At 38.4% G+C, this 15555-nt stretch overlaps 1 protein-coding gene across 1 annotated transcript in view; it reads left to right on the top strand.

Moving 5' to 3' along the window:
- UBE2K (ubiquitin conjugating enzyme E2 K) overlaps positions 1-15342 on the top strand; it is a 59359-nt gene extending 44017 nt beyond the window's left edge. The window contains exons 5-7 of the mRNA XM_074951527.1: positions 7145-7244; positions 12384-12512; positions 12950-15342. Of these exons, the coding sequence (XP_074807628.1) occupies positions 7145-7244; positions 12384-12512; positions 12950-13024 (304 nt within the window). The 3' untranslated portion in view covers positions 13025-15342. The remainder of the gene's footprint in view (positions 1-7144; positions 7245-12383; positions 12513-12949) is intronic.
- Positions 15343-15555: the final 213 nt, after the last annotated feature.

Raw genomic sequence — 15555 nt, 5'->3', positions numbered from 1 at the left:
GCAGGGGGTTGGAGTGTAGGAGGGGGTACGGGTTCTGGGCTGAGGGTGGGGCCAGAAATGAGGGTTTCAGGGTGTGGGAGGGAGCTCCAGGCTGGGGCAGGGGTTGGGGTACAGAGGGAGTGAGGGACTTGGGGTGCAGGAGGGGGCTCTGGGCTGGGGCAGGGGGTTGGAGTGAAGGCTCCGAGCAGCACTTACCTCAGGCAGCTCCCCAGAAGTGGCTGACGTGTTGCTCTGGCTCCTAGGGAGAGGCATGGCCAGGCGGCTGTGCATGCTGCTCCTGCCCACAGGTGCCAAACCTGCAGTTCCCACCAATGGGAGCTGTGGAGCCAGCACTTGAAGTGGGGGCAGCAGGCAGAGCCCCCATGGCTGCCCCTATGCCTAGGAGCCAGAGTGACATGCCAGTAGCTTCCTGGGAGCCACACGGAGCCAGGTAGGGAGCCTGCCAGCCCTGCACAAATTGGACTTTTAATGGCCCAGTCAGCTATGCTGACCAGAACTGCTAGGGTCCCTTTTCGATGGGGTGTTCTGGTCGAAAACCAGACACCTGGCAACCCTATTATTAGCATGTGTATAGGTTCTTTTATTGTTTGTAATGTTTTATTCTGTAATACTTTTTATCATAAGAATAAAGTAGGCTTGCGTAGGAAGTGCTATTGTGCCTTATAATTGTAGCAATTATACCTATTAACCATCTCTGAAGAGAAGGCAAGCAGGTGTCCTTAGGCATCTTGTCTGTGCTAGGAATGACACAGTGAAGGCAGGGAACTGTGCAGCTGGGAAATATCTTGGTCAGAAGGGAGAGAGATGTGGGTCTCCACCCTGAAAGGCAGTGTCTGGGGAGTTGGAAGCTTGAGAGGAGGTCCCCTTGCTGGGTCATTGAGGATAAATACAAATGTAGTTGCCCTAAACTGTAATGCTGGGCTCATTTTCATTAGTTTTATTTGTGGCTGGTACAACTTCAAATAGTTGAATGTATTTGTACAGTTGTATTTTTTTCTGGGATAATGGCTTTCATATTCTAATGAACATGATTAACATAGTATTATTAGCTTCAATACTAAATTTCCTCTTGGCAGGAGACTTTTGCAGCTTGCAGAGTAGCTTCTTTGAATGATCTTGTAGTAAGCCTAATGAATTTCTCTCAGCGGTAAGTTTTTGGAGCTGAAATTCTCTGCAGCTGTGGATACTCATGCTTGTGAATTTGTAAATACTCCTTTTACCTCAGCTTTGAATACAGGCTTGTTAAATTAATTTTTCTTTAAGCCTAAAGTTTCTCATAGTAGTAAAACAGAATATTAGCCTGAAACATCAACATGTTGTGTGGTGAGACTGCTTGATAGATCTCTTGAACAGACCACCATTAAAGTACCTCTACCTGAAAGAGGTTATTTATCTGATATTGCTCCTTAACTGGCATTAAAGACTCAACTTTTATATGAATACCTGGAACATCTGTTAGATGTTAGATATCTGCAGATATTTATAATGGTTGTTTCACAACAGGAATATTCTGGTGGGAATATACAAGTGTGCAGTAATGGTCTTTGTGATAAGCTTTCTTGGGCAGTCTAATGTTGTTGAGTTTTCAGTCATGTTGTTTGATGTGGACTTTATATCTACCATTAGCCTTTATAAATAAGATACTGAGCATCCTAATGTTTAGGTTGGAAGAGCTTTTCGGTGGGCTGTATGGTCTGTCCCTTAGCATCGTGGCAGAAGCAACTGTATTATTCTCAAATAATTCCTAATAAGTGTTCAGACTTGAATATCTCCCATGATGGTGACTTCAGAATCACGTTTTGCAGCTAACTTCATTATCTCACCATTCTTCTTAAAGTTGTTTCTAACCACCAACTTAAGCTTTCCCTTTTATAATTTATACCCAGAGCTACTTGTTCTGCTCCTCTTTGCTAATGAGAGCAGCTGATGCTGACTTTTTCTAACCTCCATCTATATATTCGTGAGCAGCCATATCTTTTCCCTCTTTTCTTTAGATGGCTAAGAGGACGAAAAAGTGCCTTGTAATTAAGGGAATTAGGAAGCAAGAATTCTATTTTAAGCTGTCCCACAAACTTCTTGTTTGGAGGTTATTTAGCTTTATTTCATAGATATGGAAACTAAAGCATAGAGATGAAAAATTTTTCTTACGGGTGTTGAGGCTATATCAGTATTCATAAAGCATGTTGATACCCTGAGAGTGGAAGATGTTACGTTAGTGTAAAGTGTTTGTATTAAATATGACCAGTTTTGTAACCATTCCTTATTTTCCAATGTTTTTATTGTGGAGAGGCACGGCTGAGAGATGGGACTTTGAAAATAGCTGAAATCACATTTTAAACCAGTTAATTTTTTCGAATATGTAGCTGATCAGTTTGCCTATAAACTTCAAGAGTCATTTGAGAGCTAGTGCCTAGGACTATATTTGATTGGATGAGGTGTTTATTTGTGGCATTGCTCACCTTAGAAATTGGAATGTCAGAAGTCCATCAAGTCCCAACACACTTTATGAGAAGTTCATCAAACATCTGACAGACTTGACCAAGCGTTTCATGGGTCTGACAGTCCCTAACATCACAGACAGCATGGTGTGCGTTTAGCAGAGGCTGCGATTAGGAGTTTCTGAACTCTGCTTCAGCTCACACACTATACTATATATACCACCTTTTGTCCAAGGATCTCTTTCTGCTTTACAAACCAAATTATGCCTCCCAATACCCTTGTGAGGTATATATGTATCATCTTTATTCCTATGAGATAGAAGTTCAGAATTGAGGCTCAGATATATGAAGAGACTTATCAGTGGCATAGCTGTGCTGAAAACCCAGGTCTCCTGACTTGCATTCCCAGTTTTAAATATTTGCAGTGACACACCATTAATTTCCTTCTCCATTAGTTTGAGAAGACTTCCATAAAGGGCAGTGCAGAATAACTTTTATTTAGTTCAGAAAAAGTAACCATGAAACCAATTACTAGTGGTAGATCTTCTTGTAAAGTCCCTCTTGAATAAATAAAATTATACTAAATGGAAATAATGTAGTAAAAATGCTGTTTGGCTGAGAAATAGAGCTTTAGTTAGATTTTATAGTATATACAAAGCTGGTTGCAGCTTCTAAAATTCCTTGCATAAATCTGTTTAAGTGCAAAAACTGTGATGATGATCATTTAAGTACACAAAGACAAAAAGGATTAGAGTTCAGTGACATCTAAGTGTTTCACAAATTGAAAAACTATTTTCCTATTTAGAGCTGCAGGCAAAGATTCAGCATGCTCGTCAAATATTCATTTGAATAGAAAAACTATTATAGTAAATAGAAACTTATACTGTAGTGAATTTTACGTTTGTCATCAAACCATAGTTTAGATCAATTCTATCCAAAATCTACTCTTGGTAGGATTAACAGCTACATTATGATTTTATAGACTTTTTCTGCACAATGTGCATATGCTGTTTTCCCCTCACAACACACTGAAGTATAAAAGTGTTTTCAATGCCTAGGTACAGTAACTCCTCGCTTAAAGTTGTAGTTATGTTCCTGAAAAATGTGACTTTATGTGAAACGATGTTAAGCAAATCCAATTTTCCCATAAGAATTAATGGTAAATGGGGAGGTGGGGGGCACTAGGTTCCAGGGAAATTTTTTTCACCAGACAAAAGACATTATATACATAAACAGTATATGTTTTAAACAATTTTATACAAACAGTTTAATATTGTACACAGCAATGAATGATTGGCAAAAAGGAGTACTTGTGGCACCTTAGAGACTAACCAATTTATTTGAGCATAAGCTTTCGTGAGCTCCTTTTCTTTTTGCGAATACAGACTAACACGGCTGTTACTCTGAAACCAATGAATGATTGTGAAGCTTGGTTGAGGTGGTGGAGTAAGAGGGTGGAATATTTCCCAGGGAATGCCTTGCTGCTAAATGATGAACTAGCACTTGGCTGAGCCCTCAGTACGCTGCTGTTAATGTCGCCTCACGCTCTACAAGGCAGCATGGACTGGAGGGAGGAAACACAATAGATGCAGGGCAGTAGCTGCAAACACTTTCCTGCAAAAACTGAACATGAGGATGAGCCCACGCTATCCAGCAGGAGTGCACCACTCCCTCCTCCTGACGGCACATGCACAGCTGCACAGGTGCTGACTTTCCAAAGTGCTGAGGGGTGCGTACATGAGAGAGAGACAGACAGAGACCTGCCATGTCCCGTTAAGTGCGCTGACCCCAGTTCAAGTACGTTGCCCTTTTAAGCAGATCAGCCAATTCAGACAGGAAGCAATAGCTTCCAGCAAGTTCCCTCCTTTCTGTCCCTGAGTCCTGTCCCCCTTCTCCGCTTTGTGGAGAGGGGAAAGCAGGGGATACGGGCAGGGGGACATCCTGATATCATCACCCCTCTCCCCCAGCAAGCAGGAAGCTCATGGGAGCAGCTCCAAGGCAGAGGGCAGGGCAGGAGCAGCAGGTCGGGGGAGGGACAGCTCAGCAGCTGCGCAGCAGCAGTTCGGCCACATACCTTACAGGGAATGTAGGGGATCTGATTGGGGGTGGGGGAGAAGCTGCTGGCCCCCCCGGTTCTAATCCCCACAAGGAGGGGCTGCTCTTCCAGAGAATCCTGCAAGCAGTGGACAAAGCAGGCGGCTGCCAAACAACGTTATAAGGGAGCATTGCGCAACTTTAAACGAGCATGTTCCCTAACTGATCAGCGACGTAACAACAAAACAATGTTAACCGGGCCGACTTTTAAGTGAGTTACTGTACTCAGTTTTGTGCCATCATGGTTTGAAGAAAAAAAATTCAGATGCTTTGTATTATGATTTGATTAACCTTTCTGCATAGTTAAGATTTCATAGCAAGGTTAAAGAGCTGCTTTAGTAACTAAATATTCATTATAAGCCTGTTTATTTTTTAATCTTGCCAGTCAATCTCCAATTTACTTTAGAATAATAAGTAAAAAAAAAAATTCTACCTGTAACATCAAATATGGCATTTTGCTGGAAGTGAAACAATCTGAAATTTTTGGAAATATCTGCCTAAATATTTGAGAAAAGTGAGCGTTTGAAAAATGAGAACTTTCACTTTTGTGGAAGCAGGAAGGCTATATGACTACCTTTGTAGGAGTTTAAAGTCTGTAGCTAATCTTTCAAAGCTTGGAGCCTCTGCAGAGTTAATAAAGTTTGCAAAGTCAGCTTGAGGGACTTTGAGAAGGTGGCAGATGTAGCTGTGAAAAACTAGGGTGTAATACTACCAAGCAGGAGACAAGGTATGCCACTTGGGATGTAATCATTTGCATTTTGATGGAGAAAAAAATACCACAGTTCCTCACGGAACTGGAGGGAGGATTATCTATAATGTTAAAGAAATTCCCAGGCAAAATCTTCGAGGAAGTTACAAATACCTGGAAATACATAGTTAAGGTTCCACAAACAACCTTAATTCTGACATTGTATTGGCACCTATATTTTGTCTGTCCACCAACAGTCTCTTTGCATCCAGCCACATTGTCATGCCACAGTTTTTTACCATTATGGACAACACATTGTGAACTTTTCTACTGGAAATATAGATCTGTAAACTGCTTCCAACTCATCAGATCTGTGCCATCAACCCAAACTCTTCTCCACCCACACTTTGACAACTGGAATTACAGCATTTCCTTTCATTCTCTATATGCCCTCCAGAAACAACTTTGTCAGATCCACTGTTAACTAAAAGTTGGGCTGTCTGTATTCCAACTGCAAAGAATAATGTGCCTCTCATATTTCACAACACATTCCTCCTTCATAACCATACATGCCTCAAACACTGTGTTGTAAGAGACTCATTTCTGTGTACCATCTCTGAAAGTACCTAAATGTAAATAGTTGTATGTGTACTGTACTGGGCATTGTCCACCTCTCTCCCTAGCCTGATCCACAATAAGAGTCGACTACAGCCCCCAGTTATACAGCCTGACTTTTCAGCTGAATCTGTGAAAACTCATGCTTTTAGCTCTTTGGGTACCTGGTTTAATATCCAGTATGTTGACCAAGATGACATCTGTCGCATATACATCTTATATACCTGAATCTCTAGGTAAATCGAGGGATGGGCACTGGCTCAGAGTAAAGCTTAACTGTGAAATCTTAAATATAAATTTCCAGATTTTTCAAACTTCCGGTTTTTTATTAAAATTTTAAAATGAGATTTGAGTGATTTGACTATAGTTATTTATAATTTTAACTCAGTGTTTTGTCTGGGATTCAACATAAATTCCTGCAGCCTCTGACTCTAAATGCACATTGAATTTGAGTTGAATAAGGCCCTCATCCTGCAGTGAGATTTCTGTCGTCAAATATCAGCATTTCTAGATCACCATTGACCTCTGTAGGGCTCTTTGCAGTTGCAAGCCTCTTGGCCTGGATCTTATTGCAGGATCAAGGCCCAAATCTGCCTGGTGACTTAAGGAGTATTTTTTCTATCCTAATGTTTTACATTTTTGTTAAAATTGTGGCAGTGCCCTCAGCCTAACATGAAGAAAAGTTTTATGCTAGTGCTCTTCAGATAATATGAACTTTAGAGCTAAGTTTAAAATATATTTACAAAATTAATTGATTAAAATTGGGGAAAATATTTTTTATAAATTAAATGGCCACTAAAATTTGGACTGTTGTTACTAAAAAGTTAAAAACAAATAAGCCTCTGCTTTTGTAAGTTTGTACATCATTTGGCCATTTTGCTAAAGACCGAAAGCCAGCGGAGGGAATATACATTGAGTAACCAATCTAATTCGCAGAGCAATGCTGACATTAGACACTGGTGATGCTGATGGCAAAGAAGAAAAGGAGGCAGGCTTTAGTTGGCTTTTATTTAATCAGAAGCAAATGTAATCTTTTGCAAAATGAAAAAGGACAAACTACTAAACCGGGAAATGTTAGTTCCTGATTTCTAAGAAAGTATTATTAAGACGGGAAAGTGTTAAAATACACATTAAGAACTCTAAAAAGAATATGAATGGTATCCCATTATAAATTGCTGCACTTCCAAGTTACTCATGCTTGTGGTTCCCAGTATTTTTGTTCCCTTTGTATGGTATTAGTAGAGCACATCGAACATAAGTAAAAAAAGACCCAGATTTCAGTAAAGCCATTTTCAAACTTCAATTTTAGGGCAGCAGCAATGACTCTAAGGACAGTGTTGTTATCATTGCAAGCACTGTTGGCAGCTGCAGAACCAGACGATCCACAAGATGCAGTAGTGGCAAATCAGGTAAGATGTTCAGTGAACTACGTAAAACAAAAACCTTTTATTAATTATCTTCCTCTTAAAGGGACCTTGTCTATTAATATTTCATACCAAATTTAGTTTTTGGAGATAATAGCTTTTATAGATTTTAAGGCCAAATGACAAACTGTTTAAAAAAAACCCTGCTCCTTTGCTATTTTTTGCAACCCTGACAGTGCAGCATTGAGAACCTGGAAGTGATCCTGGTTATTATAAAATCAAGTTTCACTTTTGTTTTTCTCCTTATTTAGTCTGAGAGAAATGCAAAGAGTAAACAGCATAATGAAAAGTTACATTGAATTAAAAAAATTTCATCTTAAATAATCTAAAGAGTTATGAAGGAAGCATCCTGTGTATTTGATGTTTGCAGACTCTAAAATTAACTGTTTCAGTTAATAACCTAATTGATATTAATAGAAGTGTAGTTGGCTTGTAAAACTGTCTGGCCCAGTATACAGAGACAGAAAGTAGCGTTAGTTTGAAAATAGCCTTAGTGTAATGTATTTTACTAGAACTCATGTGTGGCCATTTAAAAATGTGTTGAAAACTAGATACAATCAATCCACAAGTGAACATTTTGTTAATTTTTGTTGAACAAAGACCCAAACATTGCTTCTGTAAGTCAGAGGGTAAAAGGTGAAGGTCGTACTTCACAGTGGCAAAGGAAAAAAGCTGAGTGCTTCCAGTATCTAGTAAACTTGTACATCTAACTTACATGTGAACATCCTAAAGAGCAGGGGATCTCAAACTGTGGGTCAGGACCCAAAGTGGGTCGGGACCCTGTTTTAATGGGGTCACCAGGGCTGGCTTAAGACTTGCTGGGCCCCAGGGCCGAAGCCTGAGCCCCACCGCCTGGGGCCAAAGAGCTCAGGTTACAGGCCCCCTGCCTGCGGCTGAAGCCCTTGGGCTTCAGCTTTGGCCCCTTGCCACAGGTGGTGGGGCTCAGGCTTTGGCCCCCCCCTCCTGGGGTTGTGTAGTAACTTTTGTTGTCAGAAGGCGGTCACAGTGCAATGAAGTTTGAGAACCCCTGCTATAGAGTATGGTTAAAAGTGTGGAGTCATACCTGTGAAATTCTGGACAGGCAGTAAGGGTGCCAGGATGACAGCTGAGCAAATAATGGGCATTTTGGTTCATTGGCAAGTCCAAAAAAATCAGAAAAGTCAAAGAAATTGTTGCGGATTGAACAAAATAGTTTATTTAGTTTGAAGCATTTCTTTTACTTTTAAAATACAATTTACAAAATGTGAAGCAAACAATTGAAAATATCAAAACTGAACATTTTCAGATAACTTTTTTTACCAAGTCAGTTTTGGCAAAACGTTGTAATGCCACTACATTTTGCCCAGCTCTAGTCAGGTCCCCTGTCTGATTGTCACTCTAAGCTAGCAGGCTTTTGAAAGATTTTACAGTAGTTCCCTGTTATGCCAAACTGACTTTCAGAAAAAAGCAGACAGACCAAATTGAGATCAATGCTTCGCTACCTGGGAGAAGCTGTTTGAGAAACTACACCGAAGTTCCTGCTCTCAGTAGCAGGTGCAGACGTCCTAGAAAGCACTGATATAACCATGTTGTAATGCTTGCTGTGTGAATGAATGCACCCAAGCAGTTCTCTCAGAGCCTGAGTTGCTTTGTTCATGCCTGAATTGTTGCAAAGACAAGCAGGGCTACCATATATTTTGTACAAAGCATGTCTGCACCAGTTTCCTTGCTAAGTGTACGTTCATCCTTGCTCTCACATTGGTGGGGGTTTCATTTTTGGCTAAAATAAAAATTGTATTGCTCCAGCAATGACAACTGAAATATTATTTCCCTCCCTACATACTGACAGTGGGATTTATAAGAGCAGTCAAACAATCTTCTAGCAATATTGAGGGTGAAGAGGTATTTCTCTTCAGAAATGAAAAACCTTTTGTAAAGTTCTTCTGTTGGGCTAAACCACTGAGTACTGAGGAGCAGTACTATGTGCTACTTCACACCAGGGTGGGCTGGTGGGGGCATGCCCAGTGATTCTGTAGCTCTGCTGTTGTAGGGAGGATTTTGATGCCCCCACTCCCTGCAAAGATCTGCAGAAAGGTAATTTTACTGGGTTTTGCAAAGGTATAAGGATTTAGCTCTTAATTATAACAGTTGATGTTTTTACATGCAACTGTCACTAATGTGTTAGTATAAAGAATAAAAGTTAGCAAAGAAACTAATTTAAATATAATTTGTTATACAAAATAAATACAGATATACTTTTATATATTTACAGATTAAACATTCACAAGGATAATCCCTCACATGCTTGTTGGAATTTCATTTTCACAGAGACTAGGTGGTTAGGTAATATCTTCTATGGGACCAGCTTCTGTTGGTAAAAGATGCAAGCTTTCGAGCCATACAGAGCTCCTCTTCTGGTCTGGAAAAGGTACTTCCAGTGTCACAGCTAAAATACAAGGTGGAACAGATTGTTTAGCATAAGCAGTTAGCACATATTCTAAGGGACCATTCAAGGCAACAGTCTGTTAACATCCCTGCCATCATATGACAAAAAGAGGGAGTTAGTGGGTTACAGCTTGTTGTAATAAGCCATAAATTCAGTGTGTCTGTTCAGTCCAGGATTTCTAGTCTCTAGCAGAGTTATGAATTTAAGCTCCCAGGCTCGTCTTTTGAAAGTGTTGTGCAGGTTTCCTTTGAGGATGAGGACTGTATCAGGTGTTAATGGGTCACTCTATCTTGAATGGTCCCTGAGAATGTGCTTGACTACCCATGCTAGGTTTCAGAGTAGCAGCCTTGTTAGTCTGTATTCGCAAAAAGAAAAGGAGTACTTGTGGCACCTTAGAGACTAACAAATTTATTTGAGCATAAGTTTTTGTGAGCTACATCGGAATGCATCCGATGAAGTGAGCTGTAGCGCACGAAAGCTTATGCTCAAATAAATTTGTTAGTCTCTAAGGTGCCACAAGTCCTCCTTTTCTTTTTACCCATGCTAAACAATCTGTTCAATCTTGCAGTTAGCTGTACACTGGGAGTACCTGAAGGAGAGTTCTGTGTGACTTGGTCTCTCTCACCAACAGAATTTAGTCCAATAAAAGATATTACCTTACCCATCTTGTCTCTCTAATATCCTGGGAGTGACGTGGCTATAACTACAGTGCATGTTTTCTTATAAACATTTTAAATTCATGAATTTATTTACATGTGTTGAATTACCACATTTCCATGTAATAGACATAGGGTTCCAGCTACGCCTCCTGCAGATGATGGGATTTAAAGCCAAGAAATGTGCACAACCAAGTCTAGTTTTAGACCTTTGCGGCTCTTTTAAGTATAGTACAGCAATCAAAGGATCTAGATGTAGATGCAGATGCAAATTTTCTCTTCTAAATTTCTTGGCCATTCAATCAGGAGCCAGATATTTACCAGTAACTACAGACACTTGTGCATGTTCTTGAAGCACTAAAACCTAGACTTGAATAAGGTTGTTATGCAAACATTCTCCATTAAACAATTTTAAACTTTTCCTCTTCTCAAAATGAAGCCTAGAAAGCAAACAAATGAACTAATAGTGTTCTGAAATATGTATTTTAAAATATAACTGAAAAGAAACCTTCATGGATTTATTTTTGGGTCTCAGAGAAAAAACAGGCAAAAACTTTAGGATGCTATTAATAGTTTAAGTATTTATTTTTTAAAAGACCAAAACTTTTTTGTGAATATTTGGTTTGTTTAAACTTCCCTTCAGTTGTAATGACAATACAGTGCTATTTATTGGCCACTTCCTGAAGTGGATTGCTTCCAGTTTAGGGGACTTCCCCCAACCTTAATATAGTCATCTTCATCTGTTACCATTGCATTTTTTAAGGAGCATTGCTTCTTAAATTATTGTAATGTATAATTCATTTTGAGATTATACAAATGACACAGATTGTAAGGTCTTTGGGACAGGGACACACTTTTTTGGGGCAATGGAGGTGGTGTACAGTGCCTAGCACAATGGGGTTCTCGTCCATGACTGGTCTCCTAGGCCAGTGGTTCTCAACCGGGGGGTACTCAGAGGTTTTCCAGAGGGTACATCAACTCATCTAGATATTTGCCTTGTTTTTCAGCACGAGCGAATCAGTACACACTAAAATTTCATACAATGACTTGTTTATACTGCTCTATATACTATACACTGAAATGTAAATACGATATTTATATTCCAGTTGATTTATTTTATAATTTATATGGTAAAAATGAGAAACTTGCTGTAAAAGTATGTAAATTTCCAATTTTAAAAACTGTTATTAAATATAAGGATTACTAAAACAGGGCGCTCCTATCTTGCTGATCTGAAAATGTAATTTGTGACAAATGAAGCATACCTCAGCTTTTGAATGCCTGACAGAGGCTGGAAACTTTCATTGTTGTTTTAAGGTAAAGTTCTATTACGTATGAGAATTTGTTTTTTGGCAGTATTAGTGTAAACACTTACATCTTCCACACAATTTTTCTAGTAAGTAAACCTACCTTCAAAACAGTGGCAGGCCGTCAGCCATTTCCATGTGACAATCTGTTTCTCAGCTCCTTTTTTTGTCACCAATGATATCAATATACCTACTTCCCAGGAGGAAGTCTAGTAGTAAAATGGCCAACCCTCATTGAGACACTGCAGACCTTTTCTCAGTAATGAAGGTTCTAAAAAAAGACTTTTTAAAAAAAAAATAATTGGGGGAAACGCTGTAAGAAATATAGTGTGTGCACAATTCAGTGAACATTACAACACAGTGAGTTAGTTTCTGCTCTCAGCTACACTGGTTATGCATATTGCGTATCTGGACAAACATCAGTGTAGTTACTCTGGCTTTATGTCAGTAACTGAGCAGAATTTGATTGTACATGTAAAATATATAAACTGTCTTATCAAAATATAAATGCAAACTCATTGTTACCTGATGCTTGTGAGTAATGTTTGTGTAGGTTTGAATCCTCAACAACGAACCAAAAACTCCAAATTTCATTTTGGAACTACAAGTAATTACAAGATTTGAAGATACTATATATAGAAGGAATTACAGAATTGAATTTGCCAAAATCAACTAGCCTTTTAATTGGACTTTGCTAAATAGTTATATGGATTTACTTTTTTCTCTTTTTGTATAGTACAAACAAAACCCAGAAATGTTCAAACAGACAGCTCGACTTTGGGCACATGTGTATGCTGGAGCACCAGTTTCTAGTCCAGAATACACCAAAAAAATAGAAAACCTTTGTGCTATGGGCTTTGATAGGGTAAGTATGTGTGTATATATGTACTTTTTTTTTTTTTTTTTAACAAGTTAGGGGCAGGGCAGCTATATATGTAATATGAGCTATAGCTCAAATTATAATAAAAGGTTTGCTATTTTCATAGTCCTCAATAAATCTGATCAGTTTATTTTGCTGACTGTTTTTCTTCTTGGTGATGACGACTGGATGTTTAACATACGATGTCTTATGTACTAATAAAGTACTTAGAAAAATCTGTTCATTTAATTATAAAATGAAAATTACTATGCTTTTAATGCTAAAAATTCTCAGTTGAGACTGTAACGACTGGTAATTTAGCAAATATAGATCTTGATAAATGTGTAAAGTTTTCAGTCTGACTTTCAGTGCTACAGTTGGGTTTATGTGAAGAGCAACTTCACACCCTGAAAAATCTCACTTCCTTCATTTTGTTTTTACAGAATGCAGTAATAGTGGCCTTGTCTTCAAAATCATGGGATGTAGAGACTGCAACAGAATTACTTCTGAGTAACTGAGCCATGTAAAGAGCTGCTTCTGTAGTCCAGCTTGCCCTTTCTGAGGAGCATCACCATCTGTTATTTTTAGGATTCTATATAGATTCTCTTTTAAAACTGGCACTCTTGCCTGATGATGCTATCTAAGCACTATTGGAGACTGAAAAACTGCTCTGTAAATAAAGCTAATTAAACGTCTGTGTAAATTTAAAAGGGGAAATACTTTAATTTTTTCTTACTAAATATTGTAAAAATTCTTTGAGCTCAGCTAAAACAATGGGGCAGGGGGGAACATGCCTACTTTAGTGTTTAGCAGTGTGACCAAGACTAGCAGGAATTTGCTTCAGGATTTTGATTTAATTATTCAGATAACATTGAGTGTCAAAGTCATCAAAATTGTTGGTGTCACTCATCCATCTATCTTACTGTTTTTAACATGGATCCTATGTGCCTGTGGATTGACCTATATTTGCATGCTTGTACTTTACTAGACATTTTAGATAGGGTAGCTGAAGAGAGCACCATTTAAGTACTTGAATGTTCTTGTTAACTTTTTTCCTGAAAGCAGTTTCAAGATTTATCAAAAGTTCAAAATGGTGACCTGTTCAGAACCTCTTTCTTAGTCAGGTGACTGGGAAATCTGCTTATTTGCCCTCTCCAACAACACACACCTAAAATATCATTCTGGATTCCCTTCCATAATCTGTGGGTCTGGGTGCCATTAACAGTAGTTTAGTTGCCACTTTAAATGGTATATTTTGAATAACCAGTAAATGTGTTTAACCATCATACTTGCTACACAATCATAAAAGTTTGGTATGTCTGGACATAGCACAAAAAAGTGGAGCTGCTTTTTGTTGTTTGTTATATAGAGGTCAGAACTCCTTCAATAAATTTAGATAGTATAAATTCACTGGATTTGGGGGAAGAACAACTGAACAATTCTCGTATACTGAGAATTTAAAAAAAACTAATGAAATATTTTTCTTTGAGTACTTGCTGTGATGCAATCAGCTGTTTTTTGCAACAGCTTTCTAGCTTTATTTTGAGCTTCAGTATAAGGATTGCTTACCAGGTACTTTAAAAATTCACTCTTGTTTGCATTTTTCCCTAGTTGATACATGGAGGCTGGTGTTGGTGTTCTTACTGTACATACTTCAAATGCACATAGAAGTAGAAGTGTGTTCTCAGTTTAACTTTCTTTTGGATTGATGTTTCTGATAAACGAGAACTGAAATTACCTTCGCTTGTAAATAGTCAGTCTTTCTATTCGTATTAAAATTACATTTCATCCTGAGTTTAAAAGCTTGAAAATTATTAGTTTGCAACTTCAAACACTAGTACATCCATCTAAAGAAAGTTGTCATGTCTGTATAGATACAGTTGGATACTTCTGAAAATACATCAGACATGAAACTTTCAGCTAAAATAGAAACTAAGTAGAGACTGGGGATTGTGGATGATAGTGTACCATAAAAGGCTTCTTTTCCGTGACTGTCTTCTCTTAAGCAATAGTCTAATAAGTGGGGGGAAATGTACAGTCATTTTGCTTGAACTATAAAATGAGCTGTAACAGTGTCATACTTCATAGAAGATCAGGTTTGTAAATGATACTGGAAGCAATGGAGAATATTATTAAACACCTGGAGCAAAGTAGTAGGGGGAACAGAACTTGAAAATAGAGATGGAAAAGACTTAACTAATGCAGGATTACTCCCTGCAATAGTCTATCTAATGTGTTCATACTTTAAAAATACTTGCAGAACACAGACAGTAAATTTTTAACTCCCATCCGTGCAATACTAAACACAGTTGCTATAGTCTTTCTGTACTGCTTTCTAAAGTTTTATTCATTGATCATATTTCTTGGATTTTCTTGCAGTAGTGTAAGTCATTTTCAGAGATGCCAAAGGAAACAAGACTTTTTTTTGTTGTTTTTCCTTGATATTTATTTATTTTTGTTAAAAATTAAAAAGCTGCTACTGCTCAACTGGTTTGTTAGGTAATAGCTAGAAACAGTAGAAAACTATGGCAATTTTGCCATTTGTGTTAAAATCTCAAGTTACTGTCTTTTTCTGTTATGTATAGTTTGATAAGAACATTTTGATCATTTCATTTACATGTTATTTACCCTGGTGGTAATTGTAAATGGCTGACTACTACTTTCCCTTGTTCTTCGCTGCTATTTATCAAAGAAAGGAACTTGGAAATCATTGGGGGACATAAAACTTAATTATAGCCTCTGGACCTGTCATTTTGATAACAGGATTAGTCTCTTAGAGAGGACTGTGAGCACATCTCAAATGATAACCAGAGCAAAGTTTTCCAAGCATATAAGGGGAGGGGATGGGATGGAATGGAATGGGGGGAGGGTGGAGAGGGAAGAAAAGAGTGGGGAATTGCTTTACTTCATCACTGTCACCACTGAAACAATTCCCCATCATGGATTTTCTCCTGCTATTTCCTTCACCCAGTACCTCATTTTCTTTGTGGTATTGCAAACTGTCCTCTTAATACAGTTCTGTTCAAATGCCAGTGTGTCCTTTCCTTCC

Source organism: Natator depressus, chromosome 4 (genome assembly GCF_965152275.1).
Source record: "Natator depressus isolate rNatDep1 chromosome 4, rNatDep2.hap1, whole genome shotgun sequence".
Lineage (NCBI taxonomy): Eukaryota > Metazoa > Chordata > Testudines > Cheloniidae > Natator > Natator depressus.
Note: the sequence above shows the minus strand (reverse complement) of the source record. Positions and strands in the feature narration are given on the sequence as shown.